We start from the raw sequence: 26,907 nt of genomic DNA, 5'->3' as shown, positions 1-26,907 counted from the left end.
ATTAAAATATAGAACTATGTTTTAATAAAAGTTGTCATGCCATAGGAAAGCAGAAGATGCGTCTGTATGGGAATAATCTGGAAAAAAGACCCGTATACTCGTTTTGTATCTCTAGTTACTCAGAGTGACCACAGCTTTGTGATGATAAACATCAATCCAGTCAGAGCTCTGAGGAAAGGCAGATGCAAATGATTCTGGTGAATAATTTCCCAAAAACAAAAATTTGGCTAGTAAAAATGCTGTGTGGCTTGTAACTTTGGAAAATCACTAGCCACATGAGCAGAAAAGTGTCAAGCCCTGGCTGTAATGTGCTACTCTGAGCAGGTTGGACATATGAACTTCAAAACTGTCCCAGGAAACCCATAACACATTGATGAGACCATGTTGTGAATTTTCGGTTAACGGCTTGGCAGTGGCGTGGCGGCGAGTGCCATGCTTTGCCATGACACAGGAAGTTGTTGTAACTTTACTGAACATGCTCAGATCTGTACAAAATCTTACCCATTTAATAAGACTCCCGACCCAAACACATGTACATGCCAATATTCAACCGAGGTCATAGCGCCACCTGCTGGCAACAGGAAATTACTTTTAACGAAGTGGCACGTTTCACCTACCTGTATGAAATTTCTGTGGCACATGTATCGTGTCCAGGCGTACCAAAAAGCCTCTTGGAGTGATGCCCTAAACCCAACAGGAAGTCAGCTATTTTGAATTTCACGGTCATTTTTGGATGATTTACACATTCTGTACTTTAACGAACTCCTCCTAGGGATTTAGTCCGATCAACTTCAGATTTCTGCAGTGCCTTCTAAAGGAATTGACGATGAAAAGTTGTGCTATCTGTGAGTTTTCGTCAATGGGCGTGTTCATTACTTGGCGTCCAAAATTGATGATTCGTGAAACAGGAAGTTGTTTTAACGTCAGTGTGCATCCTCAGATCTGCACCAAATGGTACAAGTAGGATGAGAGTCCCGCCCTGAACACATCCATATGCATAACAAAACACAATGTCATAGTGCCACCTGCTGGCAACAGGAAGTGTCAAGTTTTATGCCGTTATGTACTACTCCCAACATATTTGCCTCACCTGCTTCAAAGAGTCTCAGAAGAGCCTTAAGACATTGATGATGCTATGTTGTGAATCTTGTGAGTTTTCGGATAACGGCGTGTCCGTGGCGTGGCGTCAAAGTTCAATGCTTCGCCATGACGCAGGAAAGTTGTTGTAACTTCACTGTACATGCTCACATCTGAACAAAACTTTACGTGCTTGATAACTGTCCCGCCTTACACTTCTATACGTCTATATACATTTCTAGTCATAGCTCCACAAAGGGGACACAGGAAGTGATGTATAACACCTTCATGCAACGTCCGAAGCGCGTAGCAAATTCACAGCTATAGTAGTTCTTTATTGTGAACAAGTTAGCATAGCCCTGACCAATCCAAACTCAGAAAACAAACGTTTGTTTGAAAAGTTTTTGTCCTGCTGTCTTGCCGGCAGACCTGACAAAGCATGAATTCTTGTGTTTAACAAAATGACATCATGTTGTAGTTATTTTGGCAACATTTTGATCTGTTTATTGCAATTAAATCACTGCAAAATGTTTTCTTTGGTTTCATACCGCAGTAGTAATCGTGGGTTGTGTTTATTTGCATTATATTGTGTGTGGACACTCTGTAGTAGTCCAACAATAAAACTTACACGAGAGAAGCCTGCTGACAATTAATTTAAAGTTTGGTCAAAATGCACAGCCCCAAGAGAGAGTGTGAGAGTGTGTGTTTAATGTTTTTATATCCTGGTGTGAATGCACACTAACCGAAGGGGACTCGTGTTACTGTGGGGACAAAAACTGACGTTCCCACAGGTAGAGAGGCTTTTTGAAGGTTAAGACTTTGTTTTAGGGCTCAGGTTACAAATAGGTAAAGTTTAGGGTAAGGGGTTAGAGAATGCATTGTGTTAATGAGATGTCTCCATAACAGACATGTTTGTGTGTGCGTGCGTCCCACCTAGCCTGGACAAACGAATGTGTGTAGGTCTCAGGGTAGTGCAGGTTGATTTTGATGAGTTGCGACAGCTCTGCAGAGGGCAGGACAACTGGGGGAGGCAGTTCTGATTTAAACTTGAGCAGCACCATTTCCTGCGCCTCCTGCAACACACACACACACACACACACTTAAAGTTACAGTGCAGAACAGTTGCTCTGGATGAGGCCATAAAAAATAGTTACCGTCAATCAGTTTTCAAAATAAAACCCTACACTGAAGCATCACATCAGATTTTGAGAAATTTTTGGGTTTCAGTAAATAAGACTGAACGATTTTGGAATATAATCTAATTGCAATTGCGATTTTTACCAATATTGCGATTAAGCAATAAATCAAGTGTATAGTATGACCAACACAATATTAGATAGATTAAACATATACTGTTCTTTCTTGCAGGTCAGGCCTGTGTTATGATGAAATTAGGTGATGCATGTATTGCATGAATTATTATTATGAGCAATAGTGGAGAAGAAATATCAAATTATAATAAAATGAGAAAGATAATTTGAGAGTCAAGTCATGGCATTAAATAATATGAGATTATATCATCAGGTAGGCCTACCTACAGCCCAGGAGAAAAACAAAGTTCACTACAGTAAGCGCTCAATACAAAACCCACAGTTCCTCCAAAAAACCTCCAAAATACTCAGTTTGAGGTTCAATTCAAAAGTTGGTCAACGAAAATAAAACCAAGTGACGCCTCTCGTGTTTAAGACAAGCTTAGTAATTCTCCGACAACACCCGAGTTGCCCACCCTCCCAGCCTCCGATTCTGGTAAGCAGTGCACTGGCTATAACTCGGAACAGACTGCGCCTCTTTCGGACTTGTGAGTTTGGTTTGAAACGCCGTTACATAGATATTTCCTTAGCTGACTGGTGGCTGTGTGTGTGACGAAGGCGCCAATTGCCTCAATATGCTTACCTTACTACACCTGTATTTCTGTTATGTATTTTTCCTTTCCGTCAAAGCAGTAGATGACCTGACGAATTAAACCACCAACACCACCATGTTACCCGCAGGTGGTGGGGTGCCAATTTCATTCCCTGTGTGACTCTTAAGTTTCTGTAGTGCCAGCTTCTGTCAAGCTTAACACCACTGTACAACAAGTCAAGACAAATCGTAACGTACGAAGTTGATGCTTCCTCTGCAGACGGGTTTACTCTTGCGTGTCATGTGACCAGAGTAATTGCAACCTTTGCGATTAGAAAATCGCGTTTTATCATATCGCAATAATATCGCAAATGCAATTAATCGTTCAGCCCTAGTAAATAATAGCACAGTCGGTCTAGACCTGCTCTTTTATGAAAAGCGCCTTGAGATAACTGTTGTTGTGATTTGGCGCTATATAAATAAAATTGAACTGAATTGAGTAATGATACTCATTTTGATTTATTTGGAAGACTGAAGTGAAGTGAACCTTCTTTTATTTTTACGTTAAACAGCTTATTTACATTTTATCAATGTCTGTTGTCCACTGTGGATCCCACATCATCTTTCTGATGGTCTACTTTATTGTTTTCAACTTGTTTTTTTTTTGTTTGTTTCTTTGTTTGTATTTTTAGGGAAAATACATATTATGTAGAACTAGAGCATGTTTTGGATTTTAGATAAACCATTAAAGCATGTTCACTGAGTTACAGAGAAAGTGTATGTGTGTGCATACCGTACCTCTCTGGCAGTCAGAGAACTGGCCTCTTTGCCAATGGTCTGCAGCGCCACATGGAGCTGGCCCTCAAGGATCAGCTGTTTGTTGTCCTCAACCACATAGGCCTACACAGACAGACACATCACAAACTGGAGTTTTCCAATACTTGATACAAACTGGTATCTCACAGTCCTTCAAAATGAACGGTTACCATTACTTGACACTTATGAAATTCAGTGCATCAAATCATGTTTTCCAAACTGCTGGGTTGGATTTGCACTGATTTGCCAAAAGCGTTCTCTGATCTCTCAACAGTGCCCATCCCTGGCTCTACAGGTACAAATCACTTTTGTGCCACATGATGCCACTGATTTAAATGGCGCAAAAGTGAGAGCGTGTGGAACTTAAGACGGAAAAAATAGCATTTGAGACCAGTAGAACCAGACTCAAGTGTTTGTGCTAGTAAAATATCCAAGACATTTTTTTTGTGAGAAATTATTCTACAGGTGTACGACTCTCATGGCATGAATTCACATACTGATTTTTGCCTGTGCACATTTTTTCCATGACTTCTGCAGCAGCTGTAGCAAAAATGTAAGCATATGAGTTTCTTCATTTGTGTTTCTAAAATATAATTTGTGCCTAGAATGAAGAATTTAACTATTGTATTAGTGGGAGAGGAAAACTCTTCTACAAGTTTGCAACTTCTAAACTATTTTTCTGTAACTTCAAATTTACTGATACACATGTGACTATTTTCTCTAACTACAAATTCCACTGCCACAGGTACTCAATTGTTTTGCTCCAATAATACCTTCATAGTTTTTGGTTAGATCTAAAGGTTGTGTCTTGTCCATGGTCTATATCACAACAACTATATCAAGAAGGGAGTCCAACATAATCAGGCTCTCTGACTTATCGAGCTTCTCTAAGCCTGACACTATGTCATGGAGCTGGTTAAGATCTGGCTCTGTTGAGTACCTTCCAGATGACGATTATGTTGAGGTCCAGCTCATTACATTTCTTGACAATGTGGGTGATGTCAGAGTCTCTGTCCTCATTGATGAGAGTCTTGCTGCTGGAGGATGCCCTGGATGATGCCACATATACTTGCTGAGACTCTGGGGTCCGACAACCACGGAAGAAGAAATCTCCACAGGGTGTGGAAGAACTGATTATCTGCATAGAGACAGTAGCAAGGTGAGGAAAATAGTACCCGATTTGGGTAGACAAAGAGAGCAGAAAATACATGACCAAGGAATGCCAGGTTGTTGACTTCCCTTAACTAACTTTCCCCTACAGTCAGTGCACTGCCCCAGATTTTATAACACCAGCCACACAGACAAAAATTACTGATAAAGTTGCATTAAGTAGTAATATTATTAGTCAGTGCACCCATATGCCACTGCTTTATCATGTGAATCTGTTATGTGTCACCAAGGTAATTAGCATTATTTACATAGTCTCCTTAATTGACTTTTGACTTTACTGTTCCAGAGGGAGATTTGTTTCACAGTCAGTTCCAACACTGAATACATAATTGCGCTACAGAGAAGGTAGTTAATTATAGCTTTAATTTTGTCTGACAAAGTAACACACACCAGAGGTATCCACACTGCCTTATTTTCCAGGATTATTATGCCAATACGTCGGCTCACTGCGCTGCATTAAAGGTACAGAGCTAGAAAGGTGGGTCAGATTTTATCCGACTGAGCCGTGAATGTTCACCAGGACCTGCCCTCAACTGGCACCGACTTATCACTAAATTCAAGATCTTTGGAAACAGCTATAAAACCTGATATTTATAATAGCCTGCTTTGCTTCCCTCGATCTTTATCAACTAACTTCAATAATTTCTTCATCCAACCATCAACCTGCCTCTTAAACCGAGTCAGCTGCAGCCCCCGTGTTCCTGCTCGACACCTTCTGTTGCAATTATTGTTACTAGTCCTATTGTTATTATCATTAACATTACGATTATTATCATAAACATTATTATAAATATCTGTACCATTATTGATTCAGTCTGTACCAACGTCACCTTTACGGTCTGTACTTCTGTGTGTAGGCTGCTCCCCACCTACCCCTCCATCCCACTCTCCCTCTTTATGGCTGTCTCTTCCTCTCTCCTTCACCCCCAGTCGATGCAGATATCCGCCCCCCCTTTCTGCCTCTTAAAAGGAAGTTTTTCCTTGCCTCTGACACCTAGTGCTTGTTCTTGGTGGGAATTGTTGGGTTTCTGTAAATATTATCAGAGTACGGTCGAGACCTGCTCTTTTATGAAAAGCACTATGTGACTGTTGTTGTGATTTGGCACTATATAAATAAAATTGAATTGAATTTCACTTTACCCGTTCATTTCCCAGATTCAGGTCTGCAAAGGTGTATTTTTCCACGGCATCCGAGGTATCTGTAAACAAGAGACAAAACACAGCCAAATTAGTGCTTAATAAAATCTAACCAAAGCACAATCATGTGTTTGTTTTAACAGTATGAATTACCTTGGTGGGGCCTGCATCGTGTGGCCCTGAAACACAGCTTGGCTCTTTCTCTGCTGGTGAGTTTACAGTCTGGACAGGGAGAGGGCAGAGAGAGAGAGAAGCTGTGACTAATACTAACATCAAACAGGTTTGTCTTGGGAAAAATATCAGGCGTAAGCTCTGTATAGATAGAATGACATAGTGCCATTTTTCTTAAGTGCATGTAGCAGTAACACTGGAATGGCCCATTGCTAAGTATACATTTAGATACACAACCTCTGGTAATCACATCACCAAGGTTCCATGACACATTAGCCAGTTCCATTTGTTCATGAAGGTCATGAGATATGGCTAAAAGTTCCAAAAGAAATAATAGATAAGTGTTACTTTGAGTTGAGATGCAACTTTTTTCTGGACATATCCAAGAACAGGTATGTGGGAGAGATTCTGAATGTGCAGAAAGCCTTGAGCATGAACAGAAAACCTGCTGAAACAGGAGCTATTAAAGGCCAGGAGTTTATAACTGAATTATTATGAATTAATTTGTCATTGAGGTGAAAAGGTGCCACATGCACATTTAAAGAGGTTAATTCACCAAAGACAAAAAAGAGGAGGAAGACTAAATCATGTGCTGCCTCAGCATTTAGTTAATTAAATTAGAAATTATCATATTTATATTGCTTTTTTGTTATATAAAAGCAATATATTTTATATTTTCTATAAAAGTAATAGCTACAGAATGCTTGAAAGCCTTACTGTTTTATATTCAATACATTTTTTATATTTTGAAGTGTCACCTGCCACCAGAATATTGTGTTTCCCTTTATATAGATAATTTTCACCAGAATGCAGGAAATTAAGTCTTTAATGCTTAAAGCCTTCCTCCAGTGTATTTTGACGTTTCTATGATTTTTCATATTTTTCTGAGTCATTTCCATACAATCTTGATTAGCCACACCGTTTGCCAAATATATACTGTTTTCTTGCATTGTAGAGAATTATGGAGTAATTTTCTTGAAAGTCCAGAGCATTGGTTTAACGTTGGAGGGGACACAAGTGAAGAGGAGGGTCTGGGGGTCCTTCCCCACAAAATTTTGCGGCCTTCCTACAGGCAGTTTACACTGACATTTTTGGTTAATGTTGGTTCTTTCTCAAACAATTAATGGGGGTGGAGTTAATAGTCGGACGTAATCAATTACCATGGCAACCTGAAACTGACCGTCTATATCTGAGTGTTGGCTAATGATACGCTGTATTAACATCACAACACTTCAAAGTTTGTTATTAGGGATCTGGCTTCAGCAAAATTATTGGTCGTCTAATACTGGCTGGAGTATCCATTTACTTACCCATAATAGAAACTAATGTGCGAGTATCAGCTTTACGTTTTATGGTGCTCTTACTTTTACCCTGGGGGGAGGGGAAATCTATTACTGTAGTTGTTGAACTGTGCTATTTTGTGTACAGTTAAAATAGTATACTTGATGATACGTACTTCATCTGGTTGACACTAAATAAAATTAATCATTTTTTGTTATCATATATACATTGTACTGATTGCAGACTTGTATTAACTGTTACGCATGTCTTACATAAACTACCTATGTATTTTAATATTTATGAACTGCAATTAAGACCATAAGACAAAATGGCCCATTTAAAACTAGAAAACACTTCAGAGCAAACCAAAGCTGTCCAATTAAGATTTAATTAATAGAAAATAGTTTAATTAACATCTACTGGTTCTACATGAAAATACACACAGAACATTCTTTAAACTGAGTACAGTGACAATTTTCAAAATACTATCTTGCAATGTTGAGAACAAAAAAAGTCATACAACAAGCGTGCCACAGACCTATTTGTTTACCTGATATCATCTAAATCTCTTTTTAGATAGTTTTTGAGATTTTTCACAAATGGACACATGTGAGTATGTCTTGTGTCTTGCTGTGGATAATATTAATTGTAGGAGTGATCTGGCTTTGCCTTGATTTATAACTCAACCTGAAAACCGGGAACCAAGACATTTGTGCTGATTTCACATTACTGTCTTGTTTTAAACCGTTAACTAATCAAGGCAGTCTGCCTAATCCATCTGCAATTTATTATTGACCATGATTAGTTCCATTAGTGTCTGGGCTGCTTGTATCTGATGCTGGCTGTACATCTCTGGTTGTGCTCGTACTGGCTAAGGCTGCTCGTGTTTCACCTGGGTCTGTGCTAGTACTGTGTGAGGCTGGATGTGGATAAACTGTGCTTGTACTGGCTGATGATTCCACATCTACGCTACCGAGTTGTGGCTGCACATTATCATTCGCAATCAACCTTGACATGAGAGTGAGGAGGGGCCTGCCAGCTCTGCGCGAGAGTGACTTGATTACTGTCATTGTGTATGCCGGTGTCTCATCAGCTGGGCAAAGTTGATTTGCGCAAAGTCTGCTTTATCAGTTTTACATCTGTTTTTCATTGCTGCTCCATTCAGGTGCACTGCATAATACCGCTTTAACGAGGTCTCGTGCAGAATGTAAGTCCGCTTAGCGTTTGTGTTATGCCAATTGTTTAAACATCTGTTGATAAGCAGGCTGTCATTTCACGAGCTACAGCTACGTATTTAATAGATCAAAGCAGAACAGCAAAAGGATAAATACCCAAGAATTCCTGGCAATGACATGAGTGAGGGAGAATCCAATGGGGGAGGGATAATGGTGATTTGTGTGTAAGCCATTGCCTGTTTTTGTGTGTGTGAGTGAGAGAAAAAGAGAGAGCGCTCTGTCTTTATTCTCATAGCGTAGGTCAACTGAAGCAAGTTATTGTTACTTTGTTACAGCTAGGCTAGTAGACCCAGCGCAAGACTAAGAGAGGGAGGAGTTAGATAAAAGAGAAATATTTATTGCAGGGTTGAAGCAATCGGATATTGAACTGGGGAAGAGCAATATTCAGTATAAACTGCAGCTCATTTGTTCACCTGGCTGTTTTTATCATTTATATATAATGAAAGGTTCTGTTAAAATGGAGAGTTCAGCTGTGCTCACCACTCACGCTACATACAGCTGTGTACACACACATCCACCCACACACACACACACACACACACACACACACACACACACACAAAAAGGATAGATTAAAAATAGACCATAGGAGAAATGAAGCAAAGATGACTCAGTGTGCCATACACACCTTTATCCTTGGCTGGGTTGATACACTTGTGGAGGCGCCAGTGCTGACTGCTGCTGGACACCTGGATGATGTGGAACTCACGCACACCAGCTTCACTCTGGGAAGAGAATGCAGATTAAAACCAAGTTTGGGCAGATAGGTTGTTCAGATGGAAAAAAGCAAAAAGCTGCACACTAAGTATGTACTGGAGGAGTGTGGCATGCTGTGTATCTCACCGTATTAATGTTCTCCACATCAATAAAGACCAGTGTTCCACCGCTGCCTTTGTCATCCTGACTTTGATGTGGAGGAACACTGCTGCGGCAGGCCACCGCCTGCACACTCAGAGAGCGACTGGCACAGATAAACACTGTGTGACGCAACACCCGATGACTTCATATGAAGAGAGAGGAGGAAGAGTTATCTGTGAAAATGTGTTTGCCATGTTTAATGTTTACAATTAAACATTGGGGTGGACGATGACATCGGGGGGGTGGGCACAGGACCATTTCTACTGGCACAATGCAGGTATTATCTGCATTTATATTTAATGATTCTGATTGTGAATTTGTTATTGAATAACCCAGAATATGATCATGTTGTCTTGGTGGATTCATTAGTCTAAATGTGTCAGGGAAATTGAAATGATGTAACTCATAATAAAGTCAGGGCTCAGTTTTAGGATTTCCATTTATTTCCTCTTCTGATATGCTTTACTCTACTGCATACATTTTATTTGCAAGTCACATCGATCACTGCGTTCCATCATATCAATCCAACGTTTTTTTTGCTAAGCAGCTTTCATTCATTCTTTCATCAGCGGATTTTACTTGCGGAGCCGCCGGCTACTTTCAGCAGTAGGTGAGATGGCTGGATGTGCAGGCTTTCTTTCCCTTTGCTTGCTTCATTAGAGAATTTAGTGCAGTTTAGTGACTTGTCCGACTCCTTAGACTATGCGTTTAAAACACAGGACCAGCCTCACATGTGACTGAATAGAAATGACCATACATTCTGTAAAACATGTTTCTTACCGACAGACCGACAGCCAGACTCTCTGACTTTAATTGTCTCCATAGTAAAGTTGATGGGAGAAATAAAAGAAAGAAAACTTTCTAATAAATGAAGAAAGTTGTGTGTGGGGCTTTTTGTTCAGACCTACAATGAACTCTAAGTGCACTGAGTGCACTTGAGTTTAATGTTATCGGTCATGATTTATCAGATCATTCCGATCAACTGCAGCTTCAATTTCAAATGAATTTAACGGCCACCTAATACGGGGGCGTGTCGATTAGTAAAAGACTTCCGAGAAGGATGCACTGGTGTATCCTCGCTCATTGCTCCTCGATCCTTGGAGCGCGAATAAGAGCTTTGGGACGGCCTGCAAGTTGGTGGAGAGGAGCAACTTCTGGTTCAAGCGAGGAGCGAGGAAACGATAAATAAGAGACTTGAGAAGCACCCTTAGAGTTTAAGAGTCTGATAGCTTGGAGGAAAAAGCTGCTCTGCAGTCTGGTGGTATGGCAGCGGAAACTTCTATCTCTCTTCCCAGAAGGCAGCAGGGTGAACAGGCTTTCAACAGGAGACAAATCTGGACTGGTGGCAGGCCAGTCAGATTTGTCTAGACATGCACTCTGTGTCTACAAAGCCACGCTGCTATAGCCTGGATAGAATGAGGCCTAGCAATGAAATCCAGAAATAAGCATAGATGTCCCTGGATGGCAACATATGTCTCTCTAAAATCCGAATATATGCCTCTGAGTCAGTGGTACCTTCACACACATGCAGCTCACAAGTGCTGTGGGCACTGATGCACCCCCATACCATCACAGATGCTAGCTTTTGCACCTTTCGCTGATAACAATCTGGATGGTCTCTTATCTTCGGCACAGAGAACTCAACGTCCATTTTTCCTGAAAACAAGCTGAAATGTGGACTTATCTGACCACAGCACATGGTTTCCACTGTTTTTCAGTCCATCAAGGGGACATCCCGCCAGCGATTCTGCATACAATTGATGTTTGGCTTCCTCCTAGCGTAATACAGCCTCCGGTTGCATTTCTGGAGCGGCAGCGGCAGACTGTGATAAATGACAACGGTTTTCCAAAGTACAGCCGAGCCCATGTGGCTATATTTGTCACAGAAGCATGACACTTTCTTAGGCAATGTTGTGACGGCTTAAAGGTCACGCACATTCAGCAGTGGTTTCTGACCTTGTCCTTCACATACTGAGATGTCTCTAAATTCCCTGAATCTTTTTACAATATTATGTACTGCTGATTTCAAAAGATCTAACTCCTCTGCAACCCTGCGTTGTGAAATGTTCCCTTTGAACTGACCAACAATTTTCTCACCAATTTTGGCACATAGAGGTGAGCCATGACCAATCCTTACTTGCAAAGACTTTGCTGGAAGCTACTTTTATATCCAATCATGACACCTCATCAGTTACTAATTAGACCGCTTGTTGTGGATTCTTCCAAACAGGTGTTACTTGAATTACTTCTGTGCACTTTACTATTTACTTATTTTGACTCTGTCCCAACTTTTGTTGAGTCTGTTGCAGGCATGAAATTCTAACTTTGTTTATATTTCCAAAAAAACAACACAATTACACTGATCAGTAAAACTACTGAAAATCTTTTCTTTATACTTTTGTCAGTTAAATAAAGGTTCACATGAATTAACAAATCCCAGTTTTTTGTTTTTATTGTATTTTGGAAAATATCCCAACTCTGGGAATGGGGTTTGTATATGAGTTTTTCCTTTTTGATACAGGCTGCTAATGTTGATGCTAAAATTTGTAGTTTGTATCTTTACAACATAATGCATGCCTTCAAGCCAATTCAACTCTCTTCAGATTACCTAAATGTTTACCTGATTTTGATTCCTTTCTCCGTGCTTTCATAGTAGAACAAGAAGTTGATTTCATGGACTCCCTCCTGGTCTGGTCCTCTGAGCCAGAGAGGCAGCTGGGTGGACTCCCCCGGTTGCAGCGTGCTGCTATGTATTGGGATCTCCATCACACTGGACGGCTGGCTGAAGTCCTCAGCTGAAACCAACATCTCAGATGCCACTGAGCCTGGCTGGGCGTGTGTGGCTAACGTTTTATAGGCCGAGCAGTTTTCAGCTGAGGTCGGTGTGAGGGGTGTTGTGGCATGGCTACCAAAAGTGAAGAAATCAGGGTGTGTGGATGCCACTCGAAGTCCGCACAAAGCAACACTGCTGACATTACAGAACTCAACATAGGCCTTCCTGATCTCACCACACAGCAGAGCAGTGGGAAACTGCAAGAAGAAGACCTGATTTACACACACACACACACACACACACACACACACACACACACGTTGACAAACAGGCAGCATTGGCATAACTGCATAACCTTTTTATTTATTTTAGCATATTTTCTATTTATAGTGTCAAAGAAGATTTGTTTTGTTTGTTTTACTACTATGGCTACGGCTTTGTCTTTTATTGTAAAGCACTGCTTTTTACTTTACTTTACCTCATGCTGCTATTCAGCCTGAGGCAGTGGCTCGCTACATTTCTGACTGACAAACTCTTTTCAAAGTAGAAATGCTGCACAGGCAGTGATTTGTGTTTGTGACACATAGTTGTAGTTTTAATAGCTTAACGTAAGTAGCTGATGATATGGCAGCTCGGTATTTGAATTTACATTAATTAAAGAAAAACTGCAGTTAAATGAATAGTTCGACATCATGGGAAATATGTTAATTTGCTTTCTTGCCCCGAGTTCGATGAGATGATGATACCACTCTCATCCCAGTGGTAAATATGAAGCTAGAGCCAGGAGATGGTTAGCTTTACGATGATGTGATCTTTATTTGAGTCGTCTTGTGCCACTTCACCTCCTTTTCATTTCCCAGGAACATGTTTAATGCCTTCTATTACATATGTTGAGCAGCCTAATTGTAAAAGTCTCTGGTGCATTTGAATAGCAGCTGAATCAAATGTTTTGGAATCACTATCACACCATTGTTATTCCTTTTCTGAGTTTGCCCGTCTCACAGAAATCCCCACCACTGAACTGTACCTATGAGAGACACCATAACAAGGACAGCTGAGATGAATGCTTCATTTTCTTGATGGAGAGCTAATCAGCAGTCAGAAATATTGAAAGAGAAATTGCATACCTTATTATGCAGTTGTTTTATGTAGGGAAATGTCAGAAGTAAATTGCATTTAATGACAGTATCAGCACATACTCAACATTAAATCATTCAGACTGTGTTTGAGGCAATAAAAATCTGATCCATAGTCTCTAGATTTGGCATTGCAGGATGAGTGTCTCTGCAGTCAGTAGTCAATCGTACCTCCATTAGGGGCATGGGTGGTGTTATGATGGGATCCAGGCGTCGATCAGGACCATGTCGAACCAACATCTTGTCCTCTTTGGTCTGGTTGAGTCTTGGGCCCTGGATCTTTAAGTCCTGTCTGCCCCGAACCACCATCAGATCAAAAGTCTGCTGGCCTGTGGACCAGAGGAAATCCACACTTTTATTGCGGCAGTAAAGCACAAAACCTCCCGAATGGTCCATCACTGGGATTTTTGTTTTCTTTCATAAATATTTTGTACCTGACACAAAGATAGTTGAAAAAGTAACAGTTTCTTTCACATTGTTCTTGATCCTAAGACAGTAATTCCATTAAAGGGATGGTTTGGGTTTTTTGAAGTGGGGCTGTATTAGACACTTATCAACAGTCAGTAAATAGCAGTTAGCATGTCCCAATTTGGAGAAGAAGAGAGTTGTACTGGCATGGAAGCTAAGCAATGTACAGCTGTGGACAGGGTCAGCACCAGAAAAAAATATACGTTCACTATATTTAGAATATATTTTAGCACTGTACCTTGCCATCAAACACCTATTTCCTTTATACAGCATGCTAAGTTGCGCTTATGCGTTGGAGAACTGAAGAAAATGTAGTTCCAAAGGAAAGTGCTGTCTGATAGCAAGGATTAGAGCTCAATATATTCTAAATATAATGTCATTGTTTTAGTGAGCCTTCTTTTAGGGGGCTAAAATACGTTTTGCTGCCAACCCTGTCCACAGCAGTACATTGCTTAGCTTCTCTACTTAACTCTATCATTCTCCAAACTCAGGACCCGCCAGCCGCCACCTACTGCAGGTAATTCACTGACTGTGGATAAGTACCTCATATAATACCACTTAAAAAAACCTGAACTATCCCTTCAGGAAGAAAAATTACAAAGAAATTACAAATTAAATTACGACATACAGCATCTACTGACACAGAAATGAGTATGAACTGATACTAAAGCAACCGACAATAAAAGCAAATATCAGCAGACACATCTGTATGCCTCACCCTCAGTGCTGGGAGCCATCTGTCCAGAGGAGGCTGCAGCCAGGTTGTACACTACACCCACAATGTTCAGCTGGCCAGTTCTGTGTGGCAGCAGCCTGAGCCGAGCCTGAGATCAAATGTCACAGGGACCGTTAGCAGCAACATAACTACATTTTTGTTCAGCCTGATGTATCTTATGTATCTTAGGAGCCAAAGAATGTCCAGTTCTGATAATTACTTGCTGGAGATTTCCAAGAGTTGCTCTTTATGCATTTCTATTCCAGATGTAAGCAGGTTTATGAGCATCTGGGGTGCACGCACACAGCACAAACAGACAACACACAGACACACACACACACACAGATGTGCGCTCAGGAGTAACCAGTTTTACTGTCTACTTTCTGCATTAACCAAATTTCCTAAACTTTGTATATACAAGAAACCTAATTTTCTAATTGGGGAAGGAATTCGAGAAGCCTGATTCCCCTGCTAGATTTCTTCTGGAGAAAGCGGAATTGTTGGCCAGGTACTATGTACTCTGGATTCTATGTGACTTTTTAAAAGTGAGCATGTGCCGGATAGAGTTCAGACATGGATAATACTGCTGACCTGCTGCATCTAAATGCTAAATTTACAGTAACCATGCGTGGAGGTGGGCATGGTTGGCAGCTGCAGACGGGAGAGGTGGGGGAGCAAAGCCTGGGAGAGCAAATTGTTGCAGCTGTTCATTAACTAATTACACTCTCCATCTAAATGCAGTAGTGTGATGGACCTAAGGCATCTGCCAGCCTGCCTGTGACACACAAGCATTCAAGAACTGCCGAAGGGGCTGTGGGACTGTACGAGAAATATTGTTTATATTGAAGACTGTACGGAAGAGGACAGGGCAAGCAAGCCGGGAAGCCAGAAGCTGGTCTGTACAGGAAAATTTATGATGGAACGTGTATGTGTGAGCAGATAACCAAAATAAAGCGCTATAATTTAACGTGCTTTTGTGTCGGCATCTGTGCAGGGCAACTACAGTCACTGGCTAGCTCAGTTGGTAGAGCACAGAACTCGTAATCCAAGGATTGCGTGTTCGACTTCCCCTCTAATTAATTTTTGTTCCTCATCACCTCTTCAACAAAGTTGTTATGAAGACAGTCAGGGGAATCCAATCATACATTTCCAAACGGCTATTTAAAATATTCTGAAAGAGCCATCAGGAAATGTGTAACGTTAAATACGTAGATTCCCCTGAATGAGAGGTGCAGGAATATCCTCTGCCTGGGAATGATGGTAAAATTCAAAGTTCATAGGTTGATGGATGTGGACAATCCCTAGAACGCACACAGTCCAGCACGTGCTTTATTGTGAGCATGTGAAAGAGTCTCGTAAAATCTTTGTGGAAGAGGATTATAAAAAAGGTAAAGGAAATAAAATGGTCTTCTGTGAGGATTGATCACGCAACCGTTTGAGAGTTAGTCTTGTGCTCTACCAACTGAGCTAACCAGTGACACTGAAAACCCCTTTGAAATTATCACTGACAAACGTTCTTTCCGAGCCATGTGTTAAACTACTGTTTTGTTATTTTGAGTTCCCGAGGAAATTACTGCGTTATCACGGAAAAACAACATTAGTTATCTCGAGATCTCAAGATAATTACCCTGTTATCATGGGAAAACAGAGTAAGAATAATATCTGCATAGATGGCGGTTCAGTAGAAAACCGTAACATCTTCAGTTGGCCACTAAAAAGGAACAACTAAGCGTCTTAAGGACAATGTGGAGTGGATGGCCTACAAGATCCATGATATTCTTTAGTTTGGCATTCGTTCTCTTTCATAAGATGACCTCCACGGAATTAGGGGTAAGGCCAATCACAAAGCCAGCTTTTTTAAATCAACTTATTGATCCTATTTTTATCGTCACTAGTAATGCTGCCTCCACAACAAAGCACAGCATAAAAAAGAACACTGGCTATAGTGCCTTGATAAAAGTATAAAGCAAATTTCTGCTCACATCAAAGGATCTTCATTTCCTTAGGAAAAACAGCCTTGACTGGGCCTAATTTGCTATCAAGGCAAACACCAAGATATTCATATGTTGAGACAAATTCGATTTGCTGATCTATGATGATCACAGGAAGAACCTACTCCTTCCTCCTATAATCAATAATGCAGCTTTGTTTTACCAACATTTAGTTGTAAAAAGTTTGACTCCAATTCTCAAAAGAGGCAACTTAATTATTACAAGCCTGGTCATCAACTCTATTAAGAAGACCAACAAGGGCAGTGTCATCAGAAAATTTCTGAAAGTGGCAATACACCTTAATATGCCCGTAATCAGCGGTGTAGAGGGTGAATAAAAAAGGGGATAAAACTGTGCCCTGTGGTGCTCCTGTTTTGTGATGGGATGTAACAGGAGCTTATCTAAAATCCAAGGAGTAGTGGTGTTGTGTAATTTAAAATAAATTAATTTTTGGGCTAAAATGTGTGGTTGAATAGTGTTAAAAGCACTAGAAAAATCAAAAAACATAATCATGAAAAGTGAACTGGCCATTGATTCAAGATTACTATAAAAGCTATGCAGCATATGAAAGAATGCTCTTGTGAGCAGCAGAAAAGTCAAGGTAATGAAACCTAGCAAAGAAATGATTTGCTTCATCAACCATAATCCCAGAGCTGAGGGGGCTCCTATTACTGGTTCCATAGCCAGTAATGGATTTCATACCATCCCAGAGGGACCCGAGTATTTCTACTTGACATCTGTCCCTCCACCTTACCCTATGTTTTTAGTTGCCCTGTCTGATTGTTTTCAGCTCTTTGAGCAATTTTAATTTTGTCTTCATCCTTGAAAAGAAGCTCTCCTTAATGTTCGTATAGAACAGATCAATAGTTTTGTCATGCATGCATAATAATTTTAAAAAATTAAGCATTCTTTTCAGTTGGGTACTTTCAAAATCTAGCTGTCTATAGTATCGCCAACCCCTCCTGGAGAGATACCCCTCCAGGAGGGGTTGGCGATACTAGAGACAGCTCATTGTAGCACATACTCGCTTTACACTTAGCAGTTTTTAGCTGTATTTCTACAGTATTTCTGTGTAAGTACATTGAGACCAACGAAGAACCGGAGTCACATTCTTTTTATGTGTACACCGACTAGACCAATAATATAGCTGATTCTGATTGGTCAAACACCCCACACTTTACCTTCAGAGAGTCAAGTGAGCACCTTACCATTTTGGTCTCCTCTGGACCCATATGAAACTCCAGGATTACCTCAGTAGTGACAATATCATCTTTCTGTGTCATCTGCAAAAGTAAACAGATATTGAAGACACCATGAAAAAAAGAAGAGATCATGAAAATCATAGTTTGGGTTTTTGTTGCATCTATCCATCATAGCTGAATAAAAAGCACAATCTTTAAGAGGAAATCTGTCTACTCCGCCCACCCCTGGAGTCATGGTCTCCTCATTGGTGATGGCCTCTCCTGCCAACTCTTCAGTGGTCTTCTCCTTCAATGGAGACACACCATCGGCAGTGAACCTCCAGAGGAGTGAGAGGTTGGACAGAGCCAGAGAAACCTTCAGAGGGTTCCTAAACATCACCTCCACTATGATTGGCTCTGCAGGACAAAGACAGAAAGAGGGTACACTGAGCAGGCACAATTCAGTTCAATTTGATTAGATAGTGATGGGGTGGCATATTTTTTATACTATGACAAGCATTCCTTAAAGAGGTGGTATTATGCTTTTTCCCTCTCCTTTATTGAGTTCTACACCTTTTTTGTGGTAATAGGTTTGCAAAGCGAAAAAGCCCGAAGTCCAGCCCAAAGGGACTTCCCATCTCCCACAGAAAACTCTGCTCTGAACTGCCTGAAACAGCTCGTTTGCAGTCCAGCTGTTTCCCTTTCATCCCTGAGCTAAATGCGCCTCCTATAACACTCGCCAAGCATTAGTCTGACACGCCATCAAAAACACAGTGGAAAAACACTGAGCTGCAGCACACACGTCCTCTCGCTTCCAAACACTAGCTACCCTCCAGGCAGTCAGTGGACATGAAGTTGTTACTGTGATGTAGAGACAGAGCTCAGTTAAAACTTTATGGATGAAAAATACTTTTGTTACAGATTAATAACTCACCACTCTGAAACTCTTGCTCCAGTCTGTGTTGCCAAGCTGGTCGGCGACATGTAGCCTCCAGCTGAATGTAAGCTGTTTACGGGCTTCTCGCTGACCCACCCTTCTCTACTTCTGATTGGCTATTAGTCTTTAATTAGGAACTGCACATGTGCAACTCCCAAAAAAGATCATTTAGAGACAAGATGAATCACTCCATAGCTTAAACGAAGCCTTTAACACAGGGTGAAAAGAGGAGCTACAGCAATGTGCAGTATGAAAAAAATATGGTGTTTTTCTGTTATTTAACCATATAAACCTGTTCTGGTACAACCCCTAAATAGGATTTTGAACCTGAAAATGAGCATAATACCACCTCTTTAAAACAATATGTCGGAACACCAAAATACCTAGTACATAGTTCCAGAGTATTTCTAAATAATAGCCTAGGTACCATTAAAATAAAGTTTCACTGTGCCTGCTGATGTCCTCTTACCCTCTACTACAGCTAGTGGGTGGCGCAAGTTGTCTGTCTGGCTGTTCAGGCAGCACTGGGTGGGCTGGAAGTTTACAGGGATGGCCCCATGATTGGCGGCAGCCACAAGCTGCTCCTCTAGGTGGCACCACACAGCTGCCAAATCCTGGTCATATTCCTGGTCTAGGGACACATGAGTTGCTGCCTGCTTTTCCCCTACGCACATCAGACATAAATTAAGTGAAAAACAGATAATTAGTTTTTATATTTAATCTTAATAATAAAGTCTTTCCTTAAAAACAGCCAAAGGTATTGTGGAAAACAGAGAAAATATTTTACTGTATTTTACTTTTATGTTTAAATATATTAACCATTTACTGACTTTTGCAGACTACCGTTGGATATAGCTAGACGGGAACACAGTTAACATGTATGTATCACTCATTTTCATTAGAATGGACATCTTTTTAATTAACAAGGGCCATGCTGACGATTCAAAGGAGTGCAGACTTGGCAAAGAAATATCAGTTTGTTACGGTCAGCCATGTTTTTGTTTGGCGAAATTTACACTGGGAAATGGCAAATACATTTGTTTTATTTCATTTTGAATTTAGACTTGTTTGTCTGTATGCAAGATTGTTGGTTTTAATATGTTTATAAAGGTTGAAAACATCAATAAAAACTAAAGGGGGAAAAAAGACATTAGAGAGAGAGATAAGTTAAAAATGTTAAGAAAGCAAGAAAGTTTGTTATTTCGCAGGCTGCATCACTGATGGACTTATTTTGCGTTGAAGCCTTAAATGATGAACATCGTGAGTGTGCCCCTACTTATCAAAGTGAAACCATGAATACAGTCCATATCATTTTCATTTTTTTAAATTATTAGAGAGCATCATCAAATTAACATAAAGGGGCGCATGTCTAAAAGGGGCTTAAAATGAACCCTTACAGCTGGGACTCTAAGCCTTGAGCAAGTACCCAAACAAATGGTCACGGGTGACGAGGACTAAGCCCCACTCTTTCAGTCAAGCTTGAATGAGATCACAAATTACTAAACAGTGCGTTACCTTCTGCAAGGCAGCGTTCATGTCCAAAGTAGACCCTTGTGGCTGAGCTGTGGATGTAGGGCAGAGGCAGCTGGGGGAGGCTGACTTCATTTCCCCCTGTCACACTCTGAAAAACACACACACAACTCCATTATTTAAGTGTCAACCTGTGTTTTACCTCTGAACCTATTCTCTCTGTTGTGTCCTTACTTCCAAAGCACTTACTCAGTGACTGTATATGGCTTCAGTCACTTGGTGATACTGTTATGTATGTCTGTGTCTGGTCTGCATAATTATTAGGGTATGATGTTTTGCTTTTTGTTTTTTATCTATGCATGTGGGCACTTCCTGCGATGGACTGGGGTCCTGTCCAGGGTGTACCCCACCTTTTGCCCGATGTAAACTGGGACAGGCTCCAGCCCCCACTATATGCAGGATAAGCGGTTGACGATGGATGGATGGATGGATGGATGGATGGATGTGGGCACTTTTACTTTACTACAGTCTCCTGTAGTAAAAAGTAGCATATTTGGCATAGAGACATGGTCACAAACTGTAGTTACCTTGTATACATAGAGATACTCTCTGAGAAAGGCGCCCTGCTGTGTGGCCGTCTGCCTGCTGTCATTGGTCAGGATCTGTCTGAAGGCTATTATAGCATTCTCTGGTTGGCGAAGTGTGAAGGACTGTCGACCAATTGTGAAGTTGATATGGTCCTCTGCTAAAGACCAGCCCCTTTCCTTATACACCTGCATGGCTTGGCAGTAACAGCGAAGTGCATGCCTCCTCTACACGCAGAGCCAGTAGGGACGACAAGTGGCAGGACAAAAAAAAAAGAGGTTGTGAGGTACACAAGGCAACCAATGAGGAGCACAAAATGAAAGGAAGCTAACAGTAACTCAATCAAATAGTGTGGAGAAACATGACAGAGTGACTTGGAAGGTGGTAGGAGGCAGACTCCAAATCCAAATGGGGACAACCACTGTGTCATAGACAGGCATATCACCCCATATAAACTTGTTTAGAGATCCTCGGCACCAGTGTCAAGTTAGACTACAAGGATCAATGATTGCTAAACAGCTCACCTGTCCTGCTTTGCTGAAACGATGACCAGCCAGGATCATATGGAAGGCAAACTTGCGCACCATAGGGTTACGCATATTATTAAAGCAATGAGCAGCCTGTTCCAGCAGCAGAGCACTGCGCAGGTCGGAGTCCTGGACAAAAATAGTAAAATAAAGATCCAAGCAGAATAATCCTGTACAATTTTACTTACTTATAATTCTGCTTCTATGAATGATATAAAAACACAGTTAAGGGAGTAACTCCTTAGGTTTCTGGATTCAGAACTGTAAATGAACTCAGGTCATTACTCTCGTGTGGAAGTTAGCACTGGCCCGAAATGTGCTTCGAAGCTTCGATAGTAATTAACAGGGGTCCAACTGTTTAAACATCTGTGGATAAGCTGGCTGTCACAAGCGACAGCTACATATTTGATAAATATAAGCAGAACAGCAAAATAAGGATAAACACCCAAGAGGTTCTGGCAATGACATGAATGAGGGAGAATCCGATGGGGAAGAGATAATGGCGGCTCTTTAATGTCTGTGTGTGTGTGTGTGTGTGAGAGAGAGAGAGAGAGTGAGAGAGACAGTAATTAAAACAGCAAGTTATTATTACCAAAACTTTGTTTTTTAACTGTGTTATGTCTAGGCTAGTAGACCATAGTGCAGGACTAAGAGAATGAGGAGTTAGATAAAAGAGGAATATTTACTGCGGGGTTGAATGGACAGGAGATTGAGCCAGGGAAAAGCAGAAGACTAGGTGTGTGCCAAACCGAGTTGGTGGCTGCTGTGCAGAGCAGGTTGGAACCGTATCTGAGAGTCCAGACTGAGAAACTGAACTGAGCAGGTCCAGAGCAGAATATGGGAATATACTAGACGGACTGGCGTTCAAGGAGAACACACGGGATGAGCGCTATTGCCGGTAGCAGGACTAAAACAACACGTTATCACTTTTAACTTTTTTTATAGCCTACTACATGTTCTTCTTCAATCGGCCTAATAAAATGATTTAAATGTGTTCTTTTGTTGTAGCCTGTATTTAACTTTTTTTTAAATCAGTTTTACAAAACTTTATACATTGCATTGTGGGATCATTTGTGTCCACTGTAAAAAAGAAAAGGTATAAAAATTATCATTTGGACATCACTATGAAAGAGCCAATGCAGTAAATAATAGAAAATTATAAATTTATCACACAAGTAAACACAAGTGTATATATGGGAACTACCTGAGTATGGTGTACATGCATCCCTATTTTCATCAAAGTGGAAAAAACTTTGCAGTACATCTGGTCCAGACATAATTCAAATTATGTGGGTTTCCTCACCTCGCTGGTCATCTTAATGAGGAGAGATGCAGCCTCTGAGTATTTGCCCTGACTCTTGAGTATCTCAGTATTAAGTAAAGCACAGCGCTCAGCCAGCACCATGTTCCTGTTGAGGGAAGTCAGGAGAAAAAATGTTTACATGCTGGATCAAGATCACAGACACTGACAATTGCCACAGATAGAAAAGGAATTACTGAAAAGGGGAATATGCCAATTTATTTAAAACATTGTAATGTTGTGTCCTCAAAATGAAAACTGGTGAAGAGGGGTTTAAAAGCTTCATGAGCATTTGGAGCAAGAGCCCCTTAAGTTAAACTGGTCTCATGTGAGGGGCCATACAGTACAAAGTGCAGATCATCAATGACTTATGTGAGTGAAATACCAGATAGAGCCTCGAACATGCAACTGCAAAACCTTCCAGGTCATTTTCTGCAGGTCGTATCACTCTGCTAAGCCCCACCTACCAAACCCAAAATAAAGAGCCAGTTCCCCTGGAAAACTCATCCCAGCTAGGGCTCACTCTCTACAGCGAGAGCCTCGCTAAGAACCCGGCCCCTCTCGCTTTGACTTGTCTTCTCAAAGACGCACCTCCAGTGACTGGCCGCCCAGGGCAGAGCTCCTAAGGATTCAGAGGCAGCGGTTTTGTTCAGGGAGTGGTGGATTTTAGCAAACGGCATTAGGAGCAGTAGGAAGAGGCAGAGGAACCTGATTTTTTTGCACAGATTATCTGTCTCATGTACTGCTGTCAGGATATAGTTTCAGTTTCAAATTTGATAAAAAGTAATTTAACAAAAAATTCCTACTGCTGCTTTAAGGACACTAGTTGCCACCTCTGAACCAAGTCCGGAAGTGGTATTTGCAAGTGTAGTAGGAGTGTTTGATAGTTTCATAATCAGATTCGACTTATGAAACCAAACCCTTGAGAATAAACATAGATGCACTTGACAACAAAAGAGTTTGAAAAATGAGAAAGGCCTTGGCTCACAGTGGTGAGCACTGAAACACACTCTGGATACCACCAAACTTCCTTTGTGAGCCAGGAAAAAACCTGCAGTCAAAGGTAACAAAACAAGTTTTAAATGCATTCCTGGATAACACCTCCGGAGACAAAATAAAGGTACACTCCAAAATAATGAAAACAGACATACTAAGCAATTGAAAATTTCATTAGGGTGCACAAAAAAAAAAAACATTCACTTAGGTGAGTCTCTAAGTGACACTGAAATAGCACAATAACCTGTTATTTAAATTGAAACAGCATGCAGGAAATAATTATGTAATTAGGTCATACTTGCAGACATCTCTGTACGTCTGTATTGCGGTGTCCATGTAGTGTGCTGGATATGGTCTGGGAGCTCCAGCCTGCAGAAAGGCTGACACTGCAGCCATTTCCTATAGAAGGTGGCAGGATTAAAAGATGGAACATGAGGACAGATGGAGCAATCACGAAAGGAAGACAGAGAGAATAGAAGGACTGAGGAAAATTAAACGCCATGATTATGATTTAACATTCAGGAGCTAAAGTGAGATTATGTGATTTTTGGAAGAAGACAAAACACATTATTCTTCTTACAACTGAAACACTGCATTGATAAGAAGCAGAGTCTGGATCTGTGGTTGCGGGACGCCTGATGCTCCCTGTTCCTGCTCGACACCCGCTGCTACGATTATTTTTATAGTCCTTTATATTATCATTATTATTGATATCGCTTTTAGCAGTGGTGTTGTCTAGTTTTTTGTAGTGAGTGTACTGTGAGTATACCTCCCAGCCTCATACTAAACACACTCACAAACAGTATGCATGTATATGTAACAGAGAGCATTCTGAAGGACTGCTTAGGCTATGTGTTTTCAACACTGCAAAGAGTATTTTTTTGGGACAATGCAGATCTGTTTTTTTTCTGTATTCTTGTTATTGTGAAAAACTTTCTCATAGCACTTACATTTGTTATTTCACATTTTTTGTTGCAAGCTATTTTTCATAACATTTTTAACAAATGCTTTCAAAAAGTGTCCCCAGCATTCCCAGTGTAAATGACACCTTTGCAGATGGGGAGAATTGACTGATTTTCTAATGTCTAGTGGAGCTTTAGATGTTATATGAATCTGGTCCCTGGAGCACAGGTTTTATCAGCCGGCAATTTTCAATGCACATTTAAGAATGTTAGTTGCAACTACAGTGACCAGATGAGAATGGGTGAAATTCGGGTAGCGTGGCTACCGGTACATTGAGTGACAATGAACATTAACACACGTGAAAATCAAAACACAATGCTAAAATTAATTATTTTTGTTCATGAAGTCACCTGGAAAAATACAACTGTGGATATGTCACAGTGGGTAGATCATTATCTTTTACCTAATTATTATTTTTATTTTATTAATTTCATCAGTGCAGTGTCACATCTGTCTGTGCAACGGTGCATGTTGAATTTCTGTAAATAATATCGTACGGTCGAGATTACGGTAGTAATCTTTACTCATTACAATTGACGGCAACGTTGCCCTGCACGATTGCTCTAAAAGTTGCTCTGTGTATCATCAGCTTTATTTCCACTAACCACAAGAAAAGAAAAGGGGGAAAAGAGCACGAGTGTTACTTTGTGGCTATAACAACGCTATTGACACAATGTACAGATCACCTGTAACCCCTGCTGGAGCAAGAGAACTACACATCGATCAGTATTTTATGATTAATTAGGCTATAATCAAAACTCATGTTAAGTCTAATTTTCGGGACCAACTGGACAGGAGTCAGGACAACTGCTCGTAATTCAGGACTGTCCCGAATTTTTCGGGAAGTCTGGTCACCCTAGTTGCAACTATAAATTAACAATAATGGAAAGCTGAGGCTTATCAGTAGCAGTTACATCTGAACATAGGCCTATGTGCAGTTCTATCACCAAAACTCATACATTGCAGAATACTATTAACAGTAAGGACACAATCAGTGGTCCATATCATCTCAAGCACACTTATCTTCCAAAATCATCGTCAAACTAAGGTTATGTAGCCTACTGTATCAGCAAGCATCCAGGAACTTCTACTTCTACCAAACACACACAGTCCCGCATTCATTGATCCACCAAATTAACGTTAGTTAAGTTAACTAGTTCTAGATGCAATACATTATACCAGGGGTCGGCAAATAAGTCTGACATCGGGCCAAATTTTTTCAAACCCTTGGATTCTCATGTACACGTTTAGCCCCATCGGTAGAGTGCAGGGCTCATGTTGAATGATCGATCCCAAATTCCGGCTGACTTTTTTTTTCTCCCTTGTTAAACAAATTGATCGGCCTTTTGGATACTTTTTAACATTCTCGCAACAAAGCACGTGCTGCAGTGCGTGTGCGTCCCGGCGTTTGATCCGCATTCATAAACCTATGGACGCTTTCCCTGAGGTAATTCAGGGGAATCCAATCACATGTTTACTGACGGCTTTTACAGAGGTGTGTCAAGTACGCCAGAGACTCTTTCGAATGTCCTTCAGAACTCTCAATGCTCTCAATAAACTCAACATGAAGCATTGCTGCAAAAAACGTTCTCGCGCTTTTATTTTGTACGCACAATCACTTAAGAGGAAGTGATTATGTGAGTAAGTGTTGCTGTCATGACTGAGATCTATTTCAGCATCAGCCCCTACCAATGTATTTATTTTTTATTTTTCTGCTATCAAAGCAATCTGGCCGCCACACGTGCGAGTGCCCGTCCAACCCATTCTTGCAGCTTTAATTTTTTTTCTTTTTTCTTTTTTCTGCAAAGTAACCTCAATTTTGGTGGCCTAAACATTGAAAACTCACCAAACTGGTCGGCAATAGGCGGCCCGCGGGCCAGATATTATTGCTGGCCGGCCAGTTCTGGCCCGCGGGCCGCCTATTGCCGACCAGTGCATTATACCAACAATGCTGCTACAGTTCCAATAATGATAGCATTAATGATAGCGTGTATATGCTACTTTCACTCACCAGCTAAGTTACGATAGCATCAGCCTCATCTGGCTCGTTTTCTGTAGTTTCAGTAATGAAATAACGTTGGTGTCATCTGTTGCAGCCGGTCACCCGGAACGGCAGCAGATTCAGCTGCAGGCTTACGAAAACACTAAAAGAGTGTGGCTTGAGTTTGCTCGTGTTTCATATCTCCTTTAGTGATTCATATTAGTTTACTTCAAATTTGCACCGAGTGCCACGTAACTGTGATGTTGTTTGGTAGGTGACGTCAGATCACAGGCAACG

At 40.8% G+C, this 26,907-nt stretch overlaps 1 protein-coding gene across 1 annotated transcript in view; it reads right to left on the bottom strand.

Annotated features, from left to right (window-relative positions):
* The window catches only part of trappc8 (trafficking protein particle complex subunit 8), a 106,177-nt gene that overhangs the window by 7,471 nt on the left and 71,799 nt on the right, over nt 1-26,907 (bottom strand). The window contains exons 10-27 of the mRNA XM_046050089.1: nt 23,965-24,065; nt 22,674-22,779; nt 21,368-21,499; nt 20,846-21,070; nt 20,304-20,409; nt 19,258-19,452; nt 18,096-18,268; nt 17,879-17,953; nt 14,683-14,788; nt 13,668-13,825; nt 12,208-12,632; nt 9,573-9,729; nt 9,358-9,454; nt 6,196-6,264; nt 6,046-6,104; nt 4,676-4,873; nt 3,718-3,819; nt 2,011-2,150 (exon numbers count right to left, since the gene is read on the bottom strand). Coding sequence (XP_045906045.1) covers nt 2,011-2,150; nt 3,718-3,819; nt 4,676-4,873; nt 6,046-6,104; nt 6,196-6,264; nt 9,358-9,454; nt 9,573-9,729; nt 12,208-12,632; nt 13,668-13,825; nt 14,683-14,788; nt 17,879-17,953; nt 18,096-18,268; nt 19,258-19,452; nt 20,304-20,409; nt 20,846-21,070; nt 21,368-21,499; nt 22,674-22,779; nt 23,965-24,065 — 2,624 coding nt within the window. The remainder of the gene's footprint in view (nt 1-2,010; nt 2,151-3,717; nt 3,820-4,675; nt 4,874-6,045; nt 6,105-6,195; nt 6,265-9,357; nt 9,455-9,572; nt 9,730-12,207; nt 12,633-13,667; nt 13,826-14,682; nt 14,789-17,878; nt 17,954-18,095; nt 18,269-19,257; nt 19,453-20,303; nt 20,410-20,845; nt 21,071-21,367; nt 21,500-22,673; nt 22,780-23,964; nt 24,066-26,907) is intronic.

This window comes from Micropterus dolomieu, linkage group LG05, assembly GCF_021292245.1.
Source record: "Micropterus dolomieu isolate WLL.071019.BEF.003 ecotype Adirondacks linkage group LG05, ASM2129224v1, whole genome shotgun sequence".
NCBI lineage: Eukaryota > Metazoa > Chordata > Actinopteri > Centrarchiformes > Centrarchidae > Micropterus > Micropterus dolomieu.
This window is presented reverse-complemented; position numbering and strand designations above follow the sequence as displayed.